We start from the raw sequence: 21,755 nt of genomic DNA, 5'->3' as shown, positions 1-21,755 counted from the left end.
TAAAAAAAAATACCACCCTCTCCTTCTCAAATGACGCTTCAGCCCGTTGTCTTCTCTCCTTGTCTCTCTTTGTTTCTCAAGCTCCAAGTTCCAAAAAATTTTGTTGCTCACTTTCATCTAAAGACTCAAAAGGTATGTTCCTCGTGTTCTCCTTTTCTTTGTAATTTTTAATTTCTTAGTGTATTTTTAGTTCTCCTTCTCCAACAACCCCCATTCACCTAGGTCTCTTTGACATGTTTGGTTCTTATGGTGGGTGGCCCTATTGTGCACGAAATTAGTTGCCAATATTGGTTGTGAAGTAGTAAATTACATTCCCTCTACTTCATGTTAATTTGGGAGGGCCCCCTTGTTCTACCATTATTGCAATAAGAGAAGCAAAATTGATGCTCACAAGGTATTTTCTAAAATGCCTAAAAGAGTGAATTGAACACCGATGAATTCTGAGTAGCCAAGTGTTATTGTATATGCGGTTGGGCGAAGTGTGGGGTGTTTGGAGGTATTGTGTCGTGTTGTAAACTATCGTAAGTAGTAGTTAATGTACTATATTAGTGTTGTAATGTGGACTTTCGCATTGCTTGCTTGCACTACGGTTAAGTTATGGCCATGTTAGACTACTTGAATTATATGTCATGGGAAACTCTTGAGTACCTATTGCCTTGTGATGACACATTTATGCACGTTAAATCACTATTGTGAGTAGATTATACACAACCTTCGGTTTTAAGCGTGGGGTCCTCTTTTCCTCTCACGATGACCTTGGGCGAATTTCTTGATTTATTCTCACCTTTGTGTTTGTCGTGTGAAGGTTGTTATGGCTCGTGACAATGCCGCCAAAGGAAAAGGGTTGGGAAAGTCCTCCGCCACTACTCCCCCCCCTCCCAAAAAAAAAAACAAATGCAAGCAAGGTGAAGGTTCTGTCCCGCAAGCTAAGGGAAAACAGGTTGCTAACGGGTTAACAAGGCCACCACGGCCTCGGGTGGATCTAGTTCGAGAAACCGCCATCAAATGGCATGATAACTTTGTGCCATATGGGAAATATGTCTCCGAAATGGGGATTAATGTGAAGGCCCTAGAAAATAACTTCCTGGAGGTGCTTGCCCGGTTGGTAGAGATCAAGATGGAGAAACGCATAGAATGCCCAGGCCTTGCGAATCAGAGCATGATGCGCAAGCTATACGCCAATTGGAACACATAATTGTTCCAATCATGTGTCCGAGGGAAGGATATACCACTGGATAGGAGATCCTTGTGTGCATTTTTGGGAGTTGATAGCCCTAATCCACCGAGGTTACAAAGGTTCGTCAAGAGTCCACGCTACCGAACAATACGTCACACACTTTGTGACATTGATTCTAATGCAAAGTGGACGCGGACTAAGGGAAATGCCCACCTTGAGATGCTCCGTTTTGACTTCAACAAGACGGCTAAGGTATGGCAAAACTCCGTGCATGATAGATTGATGCCCGTCGAGCATAACAGTGAATGCACTCGAGCTCGAGTGTGTGTGACCTACTTTCTGATGAACGGGCGACCTATAAATCTGGGTGTGCTCATGCTTGGGGAGATGGCCCGCACCCGCTTTAGAGGAAGGATCAAAAGGTTCTTCTTTGGAAACCTCCTGACGCAGTACATGCTATCTCGTGGGGTACCAGAGTACCCTGGATATGATGAGGTAGTGGAGGAACCCAAGGCATTGCTAGACATCATATCCTTGCTAGAGTACACATCAAAGCTAAGTCAGGTTGCAAGAAATGAGAGGGACGAAAATTTTAACAGGTATCTTTATAGTTCCCTCAATGTGATAATGAGCAGGCTAGGGGTGTCGAATGAGGAGTGCATATATTTGCAAAATGATCTCTCCAGTTCTTCCAAGGAGATGTTGGGCATAGCTCCGGGCAGTCCTATCCATCTGTCTGAGGATGAGAACACTTACAAGGGATCGGATGATGAGTATGCGGATGATGATTAAGTTACGGGGCCCATGGCTTTGGTTCCCTTAGGAGATGATGATGATGAGCCCAGAGCCGCGGCTGGTGGGCATCCTGAGGAGGCGGACTCCAACTAGCAGGGAGTTCTTTCTTTCCAACTTACTTTGTTTTGAATTTGTTATGCATCGGGGACTATACATTGCTTAAGTGTGGGGTGGGGGAATACTTACTGACTTGTAATTGTATAAAAAAATTAATTGTTAGTGTGTTGTTGTTTGTTTAGCTTAGTTTAGAACTCACATAGTCTAATTAGCTAGTAAAAAAAAGGAAAAAAAGCTCGGACTTGTCACGATGATGAATCTGTTGGACAATTTTCTTGAGGGATTAAAGTCCGATTAAATATACCAAAAATATTTTATTTCTTACTTTTTAGGATAGTTAGGTAGTATCCCTTGGTTTTTCTTTGGACACCGGTTCTTTTCCAAGGGTGTAGCTCGAATCGGGTATTCTTTTTCCTTATTATTATTTTTTAGGAGTAGGATATGGAGAAACTGAAGTGCTCTGAGGTACTTGTTGACATGTTTGGTGTGGACACGTTAAGTTATGGCATGCACTCTGTCTTCCTGAATATATGATTTGAGTTGTAATGCCCAAGTAAATTAAGTAGCCTACTCTTTGACGCCTTTTTCTCAGTTGGTTGACTTGTATGCCACCTAGTGCATTAATGCTTAAAAATTACTCAACTCGCTATGCTTGCTTGACTTGAGAGTCGAACAAAATCGTCTTGATTGAGTCAAGTGTAATGTGTGTATGTAAGGATTGGTGATATTCTGTGCTATCTTGTGTAATCTATAACTTGCCCCGTGTGTTAATCGAAGTGAAACCATTAAGTTGTGCTAGTCTAGGATATGGCGTAAGTGTTTCTTGCTTGACCATATGAGTGCTTGTCACTCACAAATACAATTTTTCCGTTGCTGGCCCCTTTGAGCCAATAGACCTTTTTCTTTGGCACCCGCACTACAAGTCGTATCCCTATTTTGTTCTTAATTTGAGCTTGTTGAACCTTACCTCATAAGGCACTTAGTCTCTAAGGTGAGAGATTGGGGAATGACTTTCAAGTGAAACCATGGAAGGGCCCTTAAGGTGAATTAAAATTGTGAAAGAAAAAAAGGTCACTAGCCGATAAACCTTAATGTATGGAATGTATGGAGAAAAGAAAAGAGGAAAAAAAGAAAAAAAGGTAGTTCAACTAATGTAGAAAGACACACGCCTCCTAATCCTACGAATTCGCGCTAGTGGGAATATAAAGGTGCTTAATTAAAAAGAGGGCTATGTTATATATTGTGTATGGCAAGTGAATTGGTTGAAAAGAAGATGTGCTCGATTTGCGAGTGTAGCGTATTAAAGTGCTTAAGAGGGTTAGTCATTAGTCCTAAATATATCCTACCCATCCCTTAGCCTACATTACAACCTTAAAGTTCTAATTGATACTAGATTTGGCTAGCTTAGATTAGTAGAGATATACACTACGGGCAAGCTTATGGTATGACCACGGGATGCACATAAATTCTTTGTGATAGTGAGTGGATTTTGTTCAATTGTGTGATATACTTAATTTATGTTCAACGGCATATTGAATGTTTGGGATAATTTTGTATTCACTCTTTTGCTTGTGGTGAGGGCACTTGGTCTCATGACGGATTGGTGATGTTGTACACTTCTTTTATTGGGTGAGAGTGTGAGTTGAGGATGCTTAGTGGTAATGAGTCGTCTCTTGAGGTAGGGTGGTTATGTAGAGGTTGCTTGAGTTGGTTGAATAGCATTGTATATACTTAGGCTAGTTTAAAAACGGGAAGAATATGAAATTCGTTTGTTCATGCTTAATTGTCGGTATCGACCATAGTCAAAAGATAGAGTGTTTGACTGAATTAATTGTGAATTTCTCTTTCATAGTGATAGGTACGTTTTAGGGTATTAATGTAGTTCCATTGCTCTAGGACGAGCAAGAGTCTAAGTAAGGGTGGCATGTGGGCCGGTTAGGATCGGGACCGGCCCAAGACCGCAAGCCCACATGGGCGGTGGGCCTAAACGGTCCTAACCGGATAGGACCGGGACCATGGGGTGGTGGGCCGGTCTCATAGGGGAGGCCCGCGAGACCGGGACTATTTAGGACCGGGACCGGCTGAGAAGTGGGTTGGTTCAAGCGTTCCTAAACGGGCCCAACGAATAATTTTTTTAAAATTTTTTTGACCGTTTGGCCATTTAAAAACTAGCCGTTTGGTCTGCCAAAATAGCCGCAAATAGCCATTTAACCCCAAACTTTTTATAATTATACTTTTTCACTATTTTCAACTATAAATACCCCCTCATTCTTTTATTTTTCTCAAAAATCATCAATCTCTCTCAATCTCTCTCTAATATTCTTCTATAATTGCTTACTTAATTGTTACAATTTGTACAAAATTATGAAGTTGGTGAATTGAAGTCTTCAAGTCTTCAACGATAATTATTTTTCAACAAGTTGTTCGTCAATTCGGTAAACTCGTTCCAACTCTTAAGTTTTAATATTATAGTTTTGTTTGTTTTATTTACTTTTCTTGATTAATTAAGATGGCTTATTCCCTAAAAAAAGTTTAGTAAAAATAAGAGAAAATCCAAGAGTGGTGAATCTAGTGGCCAATCTGTTCCTCCTCCACTTCCCCCGGCTCCCCGGCCGAAACCTGTTACCCGTCCTACACCCGCTATTCTTGATAGCGATAATAGTTTATTACAATTTATCGAGAGTCAATTTTGCCATAATATTGCACCCGATGAACAATTAAACCATGAATATATGAATGCGCTTTATGGTAATCCAACTATTGATGAAAATGATGATGAAGAAATAGATTTTGATGAAATGCAACCGGATGATGATACACCCACTAGTCCTGCTCCTGAAGTTAATCCAACTAATAATAATCCAAATGATCCCACGTCTGACCCTCCTGTTACTGCCCCTACTTTTTCTAGACAACCTTCTAAACGGGCAGAAACATCTCTTGTTTGGCCATTTTTTACTCAACTAAGAGAAAAAAATAAGGGATATTTGTAGATATTTTTGCATTAGTGATAAAATAATGTCAGTTTCAATGGATAATGCTACTAGTAACACAAATGTTGTAGCCTTGCTTACCACTACACTAAGTCCTGCATTTAGTAACATTTTTCATGTTAGATGTATTTGTCATATTTACCATTTAATTGTGGGTGATGGTATGCGAATTTTAAATGTTGAAATTGAAAAGGTTAAAATGGCTCTTAATTGGCTTTTTTATTCAAACCGTAGAAATAGACTTAGAGAATATTTTAAAAGGGAAGTTTGACTAGACACATATTGCTACACCCTCAAGATAAAGCTAGATATTTTCGTATGAAAGTTTTGGCTGAGGGGACAAGTGCACCTAGTCAGGCTGACCTTAGTACCGGGTCAAATCAATTTCAACCGGGAATTAACACTGTTACTAATGGTATTTTATATTATGATCTAAAAAAAGATCGGGAAGAATTGGCAAAAATGGTTACTGTTATGTGCTTACCCTATACTGTTATGTACATATATACTATATATATACTAAATATATATATATATACACACACACACATCTTACTATATACATAGTATATAAGCCATATTCGATAGTATACATCTTACGATATACTATATATACATCTTAATATAGTAAGATGTATATATAGTATATATATATATATATATATTAAGATGTATATATAGTATAGTATATATATAAGCTATATTCGATATATATATTTATATACTATCGAATATGGCTTAAGATATATATATATATATATATATATATATATATATATCGAATATAGCTTATATATATACTATACTATATATACATAGTATATAAGCCATATTCGATAGTATACATCTTAAGATGTATATATAGTATATAAATCGAATATTAATGTATAAATCTTAAGATGTATATATAGTAAATCGAATATAGCTTATATATCTTAAGATGTATATATAGTATAGTATAGTATATATATTATAACGCATTGCTTTGAATATCTCTTTACAATATTTTTGTCTTTAAATTTGAATTAAAAAATTTAGGTGACAATTCTATAATATAATTTACTAGGAATTGCCTTAGATATTTTTATTACCATTTTTTTTCTCTAACTTGTATAAAAATAATTTTAAAAATAGAAAGTTTCCGTTGGGCCCACTTGGGCCCGCTTATGACTGTTTGGGCCCGCTTAGGCCCGGGACCGTCCCACTTAACAGGGGGCCGCTAGTTCGTGGTCCCGGATCGGTTCCAACGAGAAGCCCGCGAAGTCCAGAACCGCTTAGGACCGGCCCGGCTAGGACCGGACCGCTTAGGACCGGGACCGCGAAGCCTACTTAGGACCGGGTCCGACCCACATGCCACCCCTAAGTCTAAGTGTGGGGTGTTGATATTCGGCTTAATGTATGCATATTTTGATGTATATTGCCTCGCATTATAATATGCTCATGTCTCGTAGATTTCAGATGTATAATATGATGATTTGTGCTAATTTGTGTTACTTCTATGTGTAGGAATCATTCGGTTGCGATATGGGACGAAAGTGCGAGAATTAGAGCGAAAATGGGAAGAAAAGGAAAAAGTGCACATTTTAGGGCCACAGGCAGTTGGAAAGTTGAGCTCCAGGGCCAGCTCCCCACGCTGCCCTGGACGCTCTAAATGGGAACATGTCCTATTTCGACTAGGACTCGGATATTTCGACCCCAAGACATTCCCAACTCATATAAAAGTCAACCTAAACCTATTTTGAGGGAGAGGACGGGACTTGGAGAGAAGAACAAAAGTACGAAACACTCGGGAGCACGAATTTGATCAATTCTTCCATTCTTCTTCTAGTATTCATTGATTTTATATTTGAGAACATTATTTTTGATGATTGTATGAACATGAGTGGCTAAGAACCATATTATTCTGGGGTCGTGGGTGATACATGAATGTTGACGTTTGAAGTTTAAATTGACGAGTTTGATTTTATCATATTGGGTTTTTTATTTAATTATGTCCTTAATTATTTTGCTGAGTAGCTAACAATGAAATACTATTTAAGAATCTAGAGTTGAACTCGAAAGTGGAAATTCTATATTGCATATAAAATTAAATAGAGCAAGTTCTTGAACCCGAGCATCGGGTAAATGCATTCTTGTTAATCTTAATTCCATAGACATATAGGCATTAAGTTAGCTTGAATAGGTGAGTAAGAACTCGACAGATTCATATTAGTAATATCAACCCTGTCAATTAACAATACAGATAAATCAATTACTCATTGTAAGCCAATAATGCAACATGTTAGCTAGCCTATGACCCTGGAATATCCTCTCCTATTGATTGTTAATCGAAATTGCTTAAGTGTTGTGGTTGGTTTTTAGTTATTTCATTGCTTGATAGTTTCTTAGGTAGTAAATTAGACACTTACATACTTTGTGAGAAATATCTTGAATCGATAAGTTGTTTGAGTTTGAATCAGTCAAAAACTAATCATAAGTATTCGTGGGAACGATACTCTACTCACTACTCTATTACTTGACGACCACGTATCCTTGCGTGAGTGTGTTTGGTCGCTAACTCATTTGTATAAAACTGCATGTGCTTATTGTTATAATTCTGTATTGCTGTAATAAACAATTAAACTTTCTGAAAAAACAAAACAGAAAGTTAGTAATACTTGTTTAACGAAATAAATTCTAGAAAAAACAGTATAGGAATAAATCGAGCCCACTGAATACATAGTGTGTCCTTAAAAAAATTATTCCCCTCAAGTACCCGACGTTCTGGAATATATTCTCTCAGGATAGAACGATTTAACTCACCGGAGTGTTGGTACCAAAACGCCGGTGAACAGCGAGCCACTCGAAGGCTATAAAACACACTGGAATTTTTGTATAGAAGAAGAAGAAGAAGCTCAGAAAATTTCGTAAGGAAAGATTCTGGGATTCAAACTCTATTTATAGAGTTGCTGGCATTGTTTCTGAAAAGGTTTGCAACCTTTCAGAAACAGCCATGGCTGTTGGAACAGGGTTGTTTGAAATATTGCGGGAAAATATATTTAAAATAATCCGGAAAAGAAAACGGGCCTGACCGAACCGGGTCGCGGGTCATGGGTTATTCCGGATTGAATTTTTCGTTAATTATTTAATTATTTAATTAAATAATTGAAAGGAATTTTGTCCAAAAAGATTAATCAGTCAATCGATCTTTGACCAAATCCAAATCCAAATCCGAATCTGAATCTGAATCCGAATCCGAATCCGAAGCCGAAGCCGAGCCGAGCGAGCGATGATGACGACGGTGCGAGGCTTGCCTTCTTCTTAAATCTTTAAGATCTAGAAGAAGAACAATTATATATATACCCATCAAAAGCCTTTTCTTCCTCCGATATGGGACAATATCCCTTTGCCAAGGAAAACTCAAATATTTCATTTCCCATCCATTTCTCATTCACCCTCTTTAAGCTACACAAGCTTAAAATCCCAACAATCCCCCACATGAATGGGGAATGGCTATAAAATAAAGGAATGCACGGACGCGTGTGTGTTTTACATGCAAGAATTAATTGCATATGGATAAGTAGGTTTCCCTTTTAACTTTCCATAGTGAACTTATATCGGATATACTCGGTCAATCGGTAGATTTGATATCTTTGAACCGTCGAGCTTTGTTGTATACCTAGACAACATAATTCACACAATCAATCCTTAACCATCTATGGTTCTCACGGTTGTGTTCGTTTCAGCCATGAACACCGCCTGGTTTCATGAGTGCTTAGAGAATGGGCCTTTACTTTCATTCCCCTTGAAGCGGCTTACACTTCACACTCACATAGGTGATTTCTAAACGTGTAATCTTGTAGACAGACTATCTGATCATATCCTGCCAGACTTAGCAAATCACTAAAAACCTTTAAGCATTGTTGACTCATCAAAAAGCCTTAATGCTTTATCTCGATTTCTGAACATTGTCTTCATCACGAGAATGGGTTGAGTTATTTGACAATGTTGAACCGTCATTCATAACTTTGTTTGATCTCTTTGAACCTAGCTCGTGGGATCTCTAGTATGCTAGGTAGAGTTACCGTCATGATGACTTGTCCTCGACCTTAGCCCCATTCCCTTTGATGATCTTTCAACTGCCTCTCTAGATAGGCCTTTTGTAAGTGGATCTGACACGTTATCTCTTGACTTTATGTAGTCAATTGTGATAACACCACTAGAATGTAGTTGTCTAACGGTATTGTGTCTCCGTCATATGACGAGATTTTCCGTTATACATAACGCTCCCTGACCTGCCTATTGCCGCTTGACTATCATAATGTATACAAATAGGTGCCAAAGGTTTGGGGCGAAATGGAATATCTTCCAAGAAATTCCGGAGCCATTCAGCTTCTTCACCGGCCTTATCTAAAGCTATGAATTCAGATTCCATTGTAGAACGGGCGATGTACGTTTGTTTGGATGATTTCCAAGACACTGCTCCACCCCCAATTGTGAAAACATATCCACTCATGGATTTAACTTTAGATTATCCAGTGATCCAATTTGCATCACTATATCCCTCGATCACGAAGGGATATTTGTTATAATGCAAAGCGTAATTTTGGGTATGTTTGAGATATCCCAAAACTCGTTTCATTGCCATCCAATGTATGTGATTGGGATTACTTGTAAACTGACTCAGTTTACTAATAGCACATGCTATATCTGGCCGTGTACAATTCATGATATACATCAAACTTCCCAATACTCTTGCATAATCCAGTTGTGAATCACTTTCACCTTCATTCTTTTGAAGTGCATAACTCAATTTTTAACATCAATTGGAGTCTTGGCAATTTTTAAATCCAAATACTTGAACTTGTCAAGTACCTTTTCAATGTAGTGAAACTGTGATAATGCTAGACCTTGTGGAGTCTTGTGAATTCTGATTCCTAAGATCACATCAGCAACTCCTAAGTCTTTCATATCAAATTTGCTAGCCAACATGCGCTTAGTAGCATTTATATCTGCCATGTTGTTGCTCATTATCAACATGTCATCAACATATAAACAAACAATGACTTCATGACCTGGAGTGTTTTTAATGTAAACACATTTGTCGCACTCGTTGATTTTAAACCCACTTGCCAACATTGTTTGGTCAAATTTGGCATGCCATTGTTTGGGTGCTTGTTTAATTCCATAAAGCGACTTAACAAGTTTGCACACTTTCTTTTCTTTACCAGTTACCACAAAACCCTCAGGTTGTTCCATGTAAATCTCTTCCTCTAATTCTCCATTTAAGAAAGTTGTTTTAACATCCATTTGATGGATTTCAAGACCATACACGGCCGCTAGTGCCACTAACACCCTAATAGATGTTATCCTCATTACTGGCGAGTAAGTGTCAAAGTAATCAAGGCCTTCCTTTTGTCTATAACCTTTGACAACAAGTCTTGCCTTATATTTGTCAATAGTGCCATCAGCTTTCACTTTCCGTTTAAAGATCCATTTCGAACCTAAAGGCTTATTTCCCGGAGGAAGATCTACCAATTCCCATGTATGGTTATCCAAAATTGATTGAATCTCGCTATTGACTGCTTCTTTCCAAAACGCTGAATCAGAAGATGATATAGCTGCTTTAAAAGTTTGAGGCTCATTTTCAAGCAAGAATGTCACAAAATCTGGTCCAAAGGAAGTAGATGTTCTTTGACGTTTGCTACGCCTTGGATCTTCTATACTTGGAGTATTTTCCTTTGGTTCTTCCCGAGGTCGTTTAGGTCTTTCACTTAACGACTCACATTCAGTTTTATACGGATAGATGCTTTCAAAGAATTTAGCATTATCTGATTCCATTACCGTATTAACGTGAATTTTGGGATTATCGGATTTATGAACCAAAAACCGACATGCTTTACTGTTTGTAGCATATCCAATGAAAACACAATCAACAATTTTAGTCCGATTTGAACCCTTTTAAGTAAAGGAACTTGTACCTTTGCTATACACCCCCACACTTTGAAATATTTTAAGTTGGGTTTTCTTCCTTTCCATTTTTCATATGGAATAGATTGCATTTTGCTGTGGGGTACTCTGTTGAGTATTCGGTTAGCTGTAAGGATAGCTTCGCCCCACAAACTCTGCGATAATCCGGAACTTATTAATAAAGAATTCATCATTTCCTTTAATGTTCGATTTTTCCTTTCCGCAATTCCATTGGATTGAGGTGTGTAAGGTGCAGTAGTTTGATGGATAATTCCATATTCCGAACATATTTCTGCAAATGGAAATTCATATTCTCCACCCCGATCACTTCTAATCATTTTGATCTTTTTATTCAATTGATTCTCCACTTCATTCTTGTATTGCTTAAATGCTTCAATTGCTTCATCCTTACTATTAAGCAAATAAACATAACAATATCGAGTGCAGTCGTCAATAAAAGTAATAAAATACTTTTTCCCACCTCGAGATGGTGTCGACTTCATATCACAAATGTCAGTATGAATTAAGTCTAAAGGATTTGAATTCCTTTCAATAGACTTATAAGGATGTTTTACAAACTTAGACTCAACACATATTTGACATTTTGATTTATTACACTCGAATTTAGGCAACACTTCTAAATTAATTAACTTCCACAAGGTTTTGTAATTGACATGTCCTAAACGAATATGCCATAAATCATTTGACTCCAATAAATAAGAAGAAGCTGCAATTTTATTCATACTGTCAACAACCATTTTATTTAGTTTGAAGAGGCCCTCTGTGAGGTAGCCCTTTCCAACATATATTTCATTCTTACTTACAACAACTTTATCAGAAACAAATACACATTTGAATCCATTCTTAACAAGCAAAGAAGTAGAAACTAAATTCTCCTAATAGTAGGAACATGAAGAACGTTGTTGAGCGTTAACACCTTGCCGGAAGTCATCTTCAGGAATATCTTCCCATAACCTTCAATCTTGGCTGTTGCAGTATTTCCCATGAAAAGCTCTTCTTTGGGACCAGCAGTAGAGTAAGTCGCAAATACTTCCTTGACAGCACAAACATGTCGAGTGGCTCCAGAGTCAATCCACCACTCCTTCAGATTTCCAACTAGGTTGCATTCCGAAAGCATTGCACACAGATCATCAATGTCATCATTCTTCTCCACTATGTTGGCCTATCCCTTCTTCTTATACTTTTTCGGGAGACGACAATCAGGGGCTTTGTGACCGATTTTTCCACAATTGTAGCAGTTGCCCTTGAATTTCTTTTTGTTCTGCTTCTTAGTCTGTCCAGAAGACCTCTTTCTCTTCTTACTTTTTGGAGCAGTCTCCTCAACGATATTAGCTCCCATGATCGTTGAATTTCCACGAGACTTCTTCTCGGCTGTTTTGTTGTCTTCCTCAATCTTGAGACGAATCACAAGATCTTCCAACTTCATTTCTTTGCGCTTGTGCTTAAGATAATTCTTGAAATCTCTCCACGAAGGAGGCAATTTTTCAATCATTGCAGCCACTTGAAATGCTTCATTCATGACCATACCTTTAGCAATAAGGTCATGAAAAATAAGTTGAAGCTCCTGAACTTGGGTTCCAACAGTTTTACTGTCTATCATTTTATAGTCTAGAAACTTGACAATTACGAACTTCTTCAAGCATGCATCTTCAGTCTTGTACTTCTTCTCAAGTGCGTCCCATAATTCTTTCGAAGTATTCATCGCACTGTACATATTGTACAAGTCATCCTCTAAAGCGCTTAAGATATAGCCTTTGCAAAGAAAATCTGCCTGCTTCTGCACCTCAACAATCATGAATTTCTCGTTGTCCGGCATGTCCGCAGCAGACACTGAAGGTTCTTCACTAGTGAATTTCTGCATACCAAGTGTGGTAAGCCAGAAGAACACCCTTTGCTGCCATCCTTTGAAGTTAGTTCCGGAAAATTTTCCCGATTTCTCTGCCGGTGGAACAACAGTCCGGCTTGACGAGGCTATCGTCGTTGCCGCAATAGTCGCAGAAGAATTTCTGTTATCAATTGCCATTTCTCACTGTAAACAATAGAAGAGTTCAATTAATGGCAAAATCAGAACAGTAAACAATACTGTTATTAACAAAAACAATATGTATAATAAATAAAACTGAAGTTTTTATATACTGTTTCACAGAAAAACGATGAAGTTTTTATGTTCTTCAAATCGTTTTATGAATTTCAATACTCTGATGAAGTTTTTTTTTTATATCTTCAAATTAGAATAGTAAAATTCAGAAGTAGTAGAAAACCACACAGGTTTTAATCTCCACAAACAAAATACAGAATATAATAAATTAATTTTCTTAAGAATGTTATAATTCTGTATTGTTGTAATAAATAATTAAACTTTCTGAAAAAACAATACAGAAAGTTAGTAATACTTGTTTAACGAAATAAATTCTGGAAAAAATAGTATAGGAATAAATCGAGCCCACTGAATACACAGTGTGTCCTTAAGAAAATTATTCCCCTCAAGTAACCGAGGTGCTGGAACTCTATTTATAGAGTTGCTGGCATTGTTTCTGAAAAGGTTTGCAACCTTTCAGAAATAACCATGGCTGTTGGAACAGGGTTCAAAAGCCCGGGTCGCGGGTCATGGGTTATTCCGGATTGAATTTTTCGTTAATTATTTAATTAATTAATTAAATAATTGAAAGGAATTTTGTCCAAAAAGATTAATCAATCAACCTTTGACCAAATCCGATCCGAGCGACGACGACGGCGGCGCGAGACTTGCCTTCTTCTTAACTCCTTAAGAGCTAGACGAAGAGCAACTATATATATACCCATTAAAAGCCTTTTCTTTCTCCGATATGGGACAATATTCCTTTGCTAAGGGAAACTCAAATATTTTATTTTCCCTCCATTTCTCATTCACCCTCTTTAAAGGTACACAAGCTTAAAACCCCAAACACTTATACTTCCACACACTCTGAACGAAATCCCTTACTTTATCCTATTTAACCCCCGTATGTAACACTACTCGTGTCGTGTGTCTACTAGAGGCTCACTCGTACACAATCTTTCCACTTCCAACTTTCTGGCCTATAGCGGGAATTCTGCCAATCTTATGATTGATCGTGGCTGCTGACGATAAGTTGATAATATATAATGCAGTTTACGGTCCAACACTGAGGCTGTACTTATTCCCCAACTGTTGATCACTTATTCTTTTGTTGGTTGAAAGAGAATTAATTAAAGAAGCTAGCAACGGAACCAAAAGAAGCAGGGGAAAGGACATAGTACATTCTAGTTTTTGCTTTATCAAGAATTATATAATAGGCCAATATGATGGATCTTGGTTCATAGGAGACTGCACAACCTTCAACTACTGTTAACATGTTCACTAAGAAAAAAGAGCTTCTTTCGAATGTTATGAAAAGGACCTCCGAATGGTACGTAGTCCATCTTCAGTTATTTTTCTTTCTCTTTTGTTGTTTCTCAGCGTCCTTTTCCACGTCTTTATGCAATGAGTGACCTTTTTAATATCTGCAGGATTTTATCCCAGGAGATCCCAAGTGATATAACTGTTCATGTTGCAGGAACTTCCTTTGCTCTGCACAAGGTACAACCTTTTTCCTTGTTCTAAGAAGTTTCTAATATAATTTCAACTAGAACACCAATCAAGATTGTTCTTTAACTAGTTACACTTATTATGGCAGTTACCTATAGTCATCTTAAATTAATTTGACACTGTCAGTGAGTAGAAATTAAACTCTTAACTAAAAGGTGCAATCTTTGATAATGAGTACTTTATGTCCCATGCAGTTCCCACTAGTCTCAAAGTGCGGATATATAAGGAAGTTGGTCGCAAAATCCAATGATGCTAATCTTTCTGAAATTGAAATCCCTGACATTCCTGGTGGAGCAGAGGCATTTGAATTTGCAGCAAAATTTTGTTATGGAATAAACTTTGAGATAAGCTCAGGAAACATCGCATTGCTTAGATGTGTAGCAGAATATCTTGATATGACAGATGACTATGCAGTTGGAAATTTGGTAGGATTATCAGAATCCTACTTAAATGAAGTAGCACTTAAGAGCATTGCAGGTGCAGTTTCCGTTCTGCACTCTTCAGAAAAACTTCTTCCCATTGCAGAAAATATAAAATTGGTGAACAGAAGCATAGATACAATTGCATACATAGTTTGCAAGGATAGCCATTTTTGTAAGTCAGGTAGAATAGAGGTCGACGCTAATAGCTTGATGAATTCCTCTACATTATCAAATCCGAGGCCTATTGTTGTTGACTGCTGGGCTGAGGATTTAACTGTCCTTAGAATTGATTTTTTCCAAAGGGTTCTAATTGCTATGATGGCTAGGGGATGCAAACAGTATGCGCTTGGACCAGTATTGATGCTCTATTCACAGAAATCCCTTCAAAATTTGGTGAGTCCTTATCCCATGAGTTTGGATTATTTGGTTAGAGAAAATAACAAAGTTATGGTCGCTGTTATATTTAACACACAAAATGTGCGCAGTTTTTATGAACATGAAGGACTAAAACTGCTCAGCTGTATAGTTAAAGGATTATTTTATACAAACGCTCAAACATAAGAAACTATTTTGGTCATGTGCTCTATTTGTCCAAATGAAATATTTATGCATATGATTTTCTTGTCATTCCAGGAAATATCAGGAAAGGAAAGGAAATTGACTGAGCAAAGACAAGTACATGAAAAGAGGGTTGTTGTTGAAACCATTGTTAGTCTTTTGCCAAGGGAGAAAAATGCATTGGCAGTTAGTTTTCTCTCAATGCTTCTTCGCGCTGCTATATATCTCGAAACCACAGTTGCTTGTAGAGTTGATCTGGAGAGGAGAATCGCGTTGCAACTTGGAGAGGCTGTATTAGATGATTTGTTGATTCCTTCATATTCTTCCTTCACAAAAGACACATTATTTGATGTTGAAATCGTGCAACGTATCATGACGAATTTCATTGAGTATGAAATGGTGGAAAATCGGTTGGGCTTCAACGATGAAGAGTATGCGTCTCCAGTAGGGGAACTCATGGAAGATTACCTTGCTAAAATAGCCTCTGACAATAATCTCTCTGTTTCGCAGTTTATTAGTATTGCTGAAGTGATTCCAGAGCAATGTGAAGATAGGATGTACAAGGCCATTGACACTTATTTGAAGGTATGCACGTTGAATCATTCGCCCGGTGGAGCAATTTTTCTGTACACTAGTACACCTACAAGGGCATGATCGTATATTTAGGTCATACTATATGTTTAATTTAATAAGTATTATAAGCATTCATTAACTCCATAAACAAATCTTTGATGCCAACTGCGAAATAGTAATGGCTTAATCAACTGCTTTAGTACCTTGATTGAAATATCAACTTCTTTAATGACATAATTTGATAGGTTGCACCTGAACAGTGGAAATGTTGTGGCTTGGGATGTTAAGTGGTATTTGAACCATTATGATCTCTTGCATAAATCCATTAAAGGCTTAATTTAGTTAAGTGAAAATATGTTTCAATATACAAGTGAAACTAAGGGTTGAATTTTACTTTTCTGTTAGAGAAGCCATCTTATCTTAGAATTGCCCTGCATCTTAGGTTATGATATCACGTGTTTTTGCCTATGCATTTACAGGATTTTAAACATGTTCTATGTTGATGTTCTCTCAAGTGTGTCATCTTTAGATCAAATGTACAGTTTAACAAACAGTTACATTTGATAATAAGCAGGTTTATAGCTAAGCAGCTCATCTTCAGACCATGCTTAGTTGATCTTCAACATAAATAAAGGATTTTAAGTCATATACACTCATAGCCTAAAAATCTTTCATACTCTCATATCAGCCTAAACTATTTTTTTAGGTTACTATATCAGGCTTGCTACGAATAGCTACCTACTTCTGTATGTCATTTTGACTTGAAAATGCAAAAGAATTACGTACTATCAGTGTACAGAACTTACTCTTATCAGGTTACTCTTAATAGCTGGAGCAACCTTTCCCCTGTAAATGATTAAATTCCATTTCAAGATTTTATTAGCTCTCTGTCTTTGGCTTGATTGCCAACCTTAGGCTTCTGGTTAGCTCCCGGTGCTTCTGGTTAGCTCCCTGGTCAGAACTGCATTTTTGTGTAAATGGAGCTAACCAACCTCTTTTCTAATGTTTTGCATCTTTTTGATGCCAGTTATATAGCATCTTACTTCATCAAAAAAAGAACTTACTCTTAAATAAACAACTCTACCAGAGATAGTTGCTCTGATGGTAAGCACCCTCCACTTCCAACCAAGAGGTTGTGAGTTCGAATTACCCCAAGAGCAAGGTGGGGAGTTTTTGGAGGGAAGGATGCCGAGGGTCTATTGGAAACAGCCTCTCTACCCCAGGGTAGGGGTAAGGTCTGCGTATACATTACCCTCCCCAGACCCCACTAGTGGGATTATACTTTTTTGTTGTTATTGTTGTTGTTGTTGTACCAGAGATAGTTGTCTAATCTTGTAGCTTTTGCAAAATTTGAAGGCACATCCAGCTCTAAGTGATAATGAGAGAAAAAGAGTTTGCAGTGTTATGAACTGTCAAAAGCTAACTCGAGAAGCTTGTGCTCATGCTGCTCAGAATGAGAGGCTCCCTGTTCAGACTGTTGTGCAAGTGCTTTACCATGAACAACAACGCCTTCGCCAAGTTATGGATGGTAGTCTAGCCGATGCAGATCAGTCATCCGCCGACAATAACCCTGTTACAGATGAATTCTCAAGTCTAAAAAGAGAAAATCAAGATCTAAAATTCGAGCTAGTGAAAATGAAAACGAGATTGAAAGAAATAGAAAAATGTGGTGACAAATCAGCTGCTAGCACCCCTTTGGAGATCACCACTCCAATATCTTCTGATAAACCTCGTTTGCGAAGAAAATCTTTCATAAGCTCAGTTTACGAAAAGCTTGGGAAACTGTATCCAATATCATTTGGAGCTGATCATGTAGTCATGCCATCAGCCAGCAAAGGAAGATATAAACCAATTAATAGATATAGGCGTTATTCTATATCATGATGCAGTAAAATTTGCCATTAAGCTGTTGGTTTTGGCAGAAGTAGATTGCACTATTTGAACTTTTGGGAAAGCAGTAATGAATTTAGCTATATTTCTGTATTTTGTTCTCCTTTGTTTTTATGATTTTGCGAGTCATATTGTTATATGTGTTTAACTTCTGCGTTTAAGCATAGGCAAGAATCTTGGGCGTGGAGTGGTACTTAATTATTAACCAGCACCTTAACAATAACCTTGTTTAGTTCAACTTAACATTATGGAAACAACACGGCCTTATTTAATTACTGGCAATCAATTTGGCCAAATGAGTTGAGAAGCACTTTTGACAGTACTATTACCGAAAGCAGTGAGAAACCGTTTGTGTTAATGATCGTTCTACACGAGATCCACTTTAAAGCCATAATTTACAACAGCGGCACAACCATTTTTCCCCTTTTCTTCTCCCTTTATTTTGGGAAGGGGTAGAAGAAGAGAATCCAAGAAAATAATTGTACAGATACTAACAAATTAAGCTTTATTAACAAACAACAGTCAGTTACATGAAAGACTATAGATAGTAGTTAAAGAAGCCTACTTAACTCTTTATCTGTAATGGCTAGAATCTTACAAGTATTAACATCTTGCTACTTCACGAGGTAATAACAACTCTCAATTTAGAAATAATCAGCTCTAAGATGTAGTATATACAACCTAACCTTCATCCAAAATTTTGTGTAGCTTTAAACCACGTCGAAGCTTTACCAATGCTTGTATTAAATTGTATTAGCATCACTGTTTGATCACCTTTCAAAAGCTCATCACATTCAGATGGACTTGATGTCACAGCCGTACCCATACGAATGCGCTAATCGATCAATGATTCTTCACACGCATGCAAGGAAACTTTCTCAAGCTGTATTGGCCAGTATTCCCCTAGTATCCTGGGATTCAACTCCATTGCAGAGCAAAAATCCAGCATTGAAACAGAAAAGAAATCACTTGGTTTCTGAATGTATCTTCTCGGCCTTGTTTTATTTGAAACTGATACAGCTTGGTCATGGATGCACTTGTCTTGTGACCTTGAGCCTGCTAATTCCAAACAAGGCTTTAATAATCGCTTCATAAATGCATCAAGCCCATTATGCAACACATTTACAGAATCTGTTGATATTTGTAGGCCTTCTGCCTCCGACTTCTGTTCCAACCATTTCTTTAGGGAGTTGGAGTCAGGCAAATCACCAGTGCTATTACAAGTTTCTATGCTTTGCAAAAGAGCTGACCTGCGACATGCTACTTTCCTTGTTCCCCGATTACTCGGAGAGATGCCAAGGGGAGCAGTTAATTGACTTCTACTCCAAATGCTACCCAATGATATCAACTCAGTAGCAGTTTGATGCTCTTGGGCTTTTGGTGCAGTATCTTCACAAGAAGCAGCAGAATGTGTTTTCCCATGAGGCCCCCGATGACTCGGCCGGTCCTTGAATCTTCGATCACGAAGTGTAGGAGTTCTCCCCTTTTTCGGAGATTGAGGAAATGAGTCCCGGCACAGTGACTGGAGAGTGTCTCTTTGATATCCATTTGGAACTTTGACATGTAATGAAGCCTGCATTTTGCAATCTTTTGTCGGAGGTGTCTTAGCAGCACAAGCATTTTTTACAATTGCTCGGGTAAGTGCATTATGAAGACAGATATTCTCTCTCCCTAACAAGTCAATGCAGAACTTCTCAAACTCTGATTTGCTAAGCTTTAGATTCAAGTATCTGCTTAACACAGTAAAATACTTCTCTGCCCTCTGTTGACCAATCTTCCTTTCAATCCGAAGTTTCAACTCGTAAGTGTCAATTCGTGGGCAATGCCGATTCATGGGCATTCTCACTCTCGAGTGCACTTTGAACATTGACCAGGAACAGTTAAACAATCAGGAAAAGCACCACGAAATCCATAGGATAAAGAGAACCTCTGCTCAACCCATTAACAAAGCTGATCTCAGCAGCAAAATCCACTGTATATGCTCCCTACATCTGCAATCAAATTCTGCAAGAAGAAGAAAAATTAAACTCAATATGTGTTTCCTGTTGCACAATGATTTATACACTTCTCAATTCCACAACTTCAATTAAAACAAAAAAAGAGTTCATTAAGTGGTAAAGAAAAAAAAAAGTTCGGTAAGACCTAAGAAGGGGCTACTACAGTCTCAATTCAATGAAGAAGCATGCATAAGCAAGACCGGTCTCTTTCTCTTTCTATACGCAATTTGGGAAGACTCTATGTGATTGGATTCAATCTACTAAGAATTCACAAGTATAACTGTCTTTGAATTTTGAATTTAAAGAAGACACCTCCAACTACTCAGTGGAACTCTATCGTTAGAAGTTCAAGTGTATGCATGTGTCATCACCTCATTGGCCGGAGGTCCAAGACGTCTATAGGATACAAACTTGCTTCTTTTTCTTTCTATTATTTGTAGTATTAGAAATCAACAGCACTGGATCGATGATTCATTGTCCACTACTTGAGGCAAGAAAGGCGGAATCTTTTTACTTCTTTGCGCAAAAGGAGACTGAGATAAACAAGTCAGTATGGCCATTTCCCCCCTCCAACTGCTTAGTCTCACCCTTGCCCTCAAACCAGTAAGCCTTCACACTATATTACTAGCATGTGTGCTAAACATTTCGACACATTTCAGTTGACTATACATAAGAAAGCTAACTTTAAGTTCTAGTAAGGACCAGATGAACTCGGCATTCACAAGACTGCTTTGACTCTCATCATGATACATTCTAGAAGTAAGCAGGTGGATGCAAAGGAACCCGTCCAAAATCCAGCTTACAACAACAGTAACCAAACAATTCAAGCATAGTCATATTCTGAAAATTGACACTGAATTCTTCAAGAAACAGTAGAAATAAGAAATAAAAAATTCAAAGAAACAAACTTTACTACACCCCAAGTAAAATTATAAACTTCAACATCAAACCCACAAGTGTAATCGCAATCAAAAGAAGATAAACATCATAAACCTCAATAAAAGTCCAAAGCAGCAAAAATAAACAAGAAAAAGGAAAAAGAGAAACTCACCTGAGCTAATGAAGTAATGAATTCGAGAAAAGCGTAGTTGAATTTTGGCAGAGTATGAGAGTAGGATCAGCAAGTGATGGAGCTTCGGGCTTCGGGTCAAAGGGTGACAAGATTAGGGCATTCTAAGTGCTGAATTTTCGAAGCTTCTAATGGGAGTCAAAGGGAAGTCAAAGGCACGTGCGGCTTTTACAGGCGTGTTGTAGTGAGTAGTGACTGAAGTCTGAGATTGTTGTTATTTGGGTTTTAAGGATTAGTCATTTAGTGGGTAGTGTTTGGGTTCCAATGATAGTTGGAACTCGGCATATTATTCACAAGAAGAAGTTGAGTTTGATAAAGTACAAGTCAGCTGGTCGGTTCTTAAAACCAAACACTACTAAACAGTAGTAGGATTTAGTACTTTTATCCAATGTACCAAAAAAGAACGGCAAAATACATAAGTACCCACTTGACCTATGACTCAAATTTCCCTTATACATTTTTTGTGTACCATAATAATATTATACACACAATTTTTTAAAAGTATATCTAGTACACATCATTTTTTACTCAGTGTTTACACATAAAAAGAAGCGCGTGAAATTTGATTTTTTTTGCTATCAGATTATTTATTAAAGTACCACATGTTCAAATTTTATTTAATTTTTATTAATTGGGTCACAACCCCTCTTCTCCATCTTCATTCGAAC

General features: G+C 37.7%; 2 protein-coding genes across 2 annotated transcripts; one reads left to right on the top strand and one right to left on the bottom strand.

Annotated features, from left to right (window-relative positions):
- The first annotated feature begins 13,935 nt into the window (after positions 1 to 13,935).
- Positions 13,936 to 18,114, top strand: LOC107818063 (BTB/POZ domain-containing protein SR1IP1-like). Its single transcript, XM_016643985.2, has 5 exons — positions 13,936 to 14,399; positions 14,500 to 14,569; positions 14,773 to 15,393; positions 15,634 to 16,143; positions 17,488 to 18,114. The coding sequence occupies exons 1-5, from the start codon at positions 14,344 to 14,346 to the stop codon at positions 18,013 to 18,015; spliced, it is 1,785 nt and encodes a 594-aa protein (XP_016499471.2). The 5' UTR covers positions 13,936 to 14,343; the 3' UTR covers positions 18,016 to 18,114.
- A 395-nt stretch (positions 18,115 to 18,509) lies between these two features.
- LOC107818066 (uncharacterized) lies at positions 18,510 to 21,372 on the bottom strand. Its single transcript, XM_016643988.2, has 2 exons — positions 21,070 to 21,372; positions 18,510 to 20,025 (listed from the first exon to the last, which is right to left on the bottom strand). Exon 2 carries the CDS (start codon positions 19,886 to 19,888, stop codon positions 18,857 to 18,859), a length of 1,032 nt encoding a protein of 343 aa, XP_016499474.1. The 5' UTR covers positions 19,889 to 20,025; positions 21,070 to 21,372; the 3' UTR covers positions 18,510 to 18,856.
- Positions 21,373 to 21,755: the final 383 nt, after the last annotated feature.

This window comes from Nicotiana tabacum, chromosome 17 (assembly GCF_000715075.1).
Source record: "Nicotiana tabacum cultivar K326 chromosome 17, ASM71507v2, whole genome shotgun sequence".
Taxonomy (NCBI): Eukaryota; Viridiplantae; Streptophyta; class Magnoliopsida; order Solanales; family Solanaceae; genus Nicotiana; species Nicotiana tabacum.
Note: the sequence above shows the minus strand (reverse complement) of the source record. Positions and strands in the feature narration are given on the sequence as shown.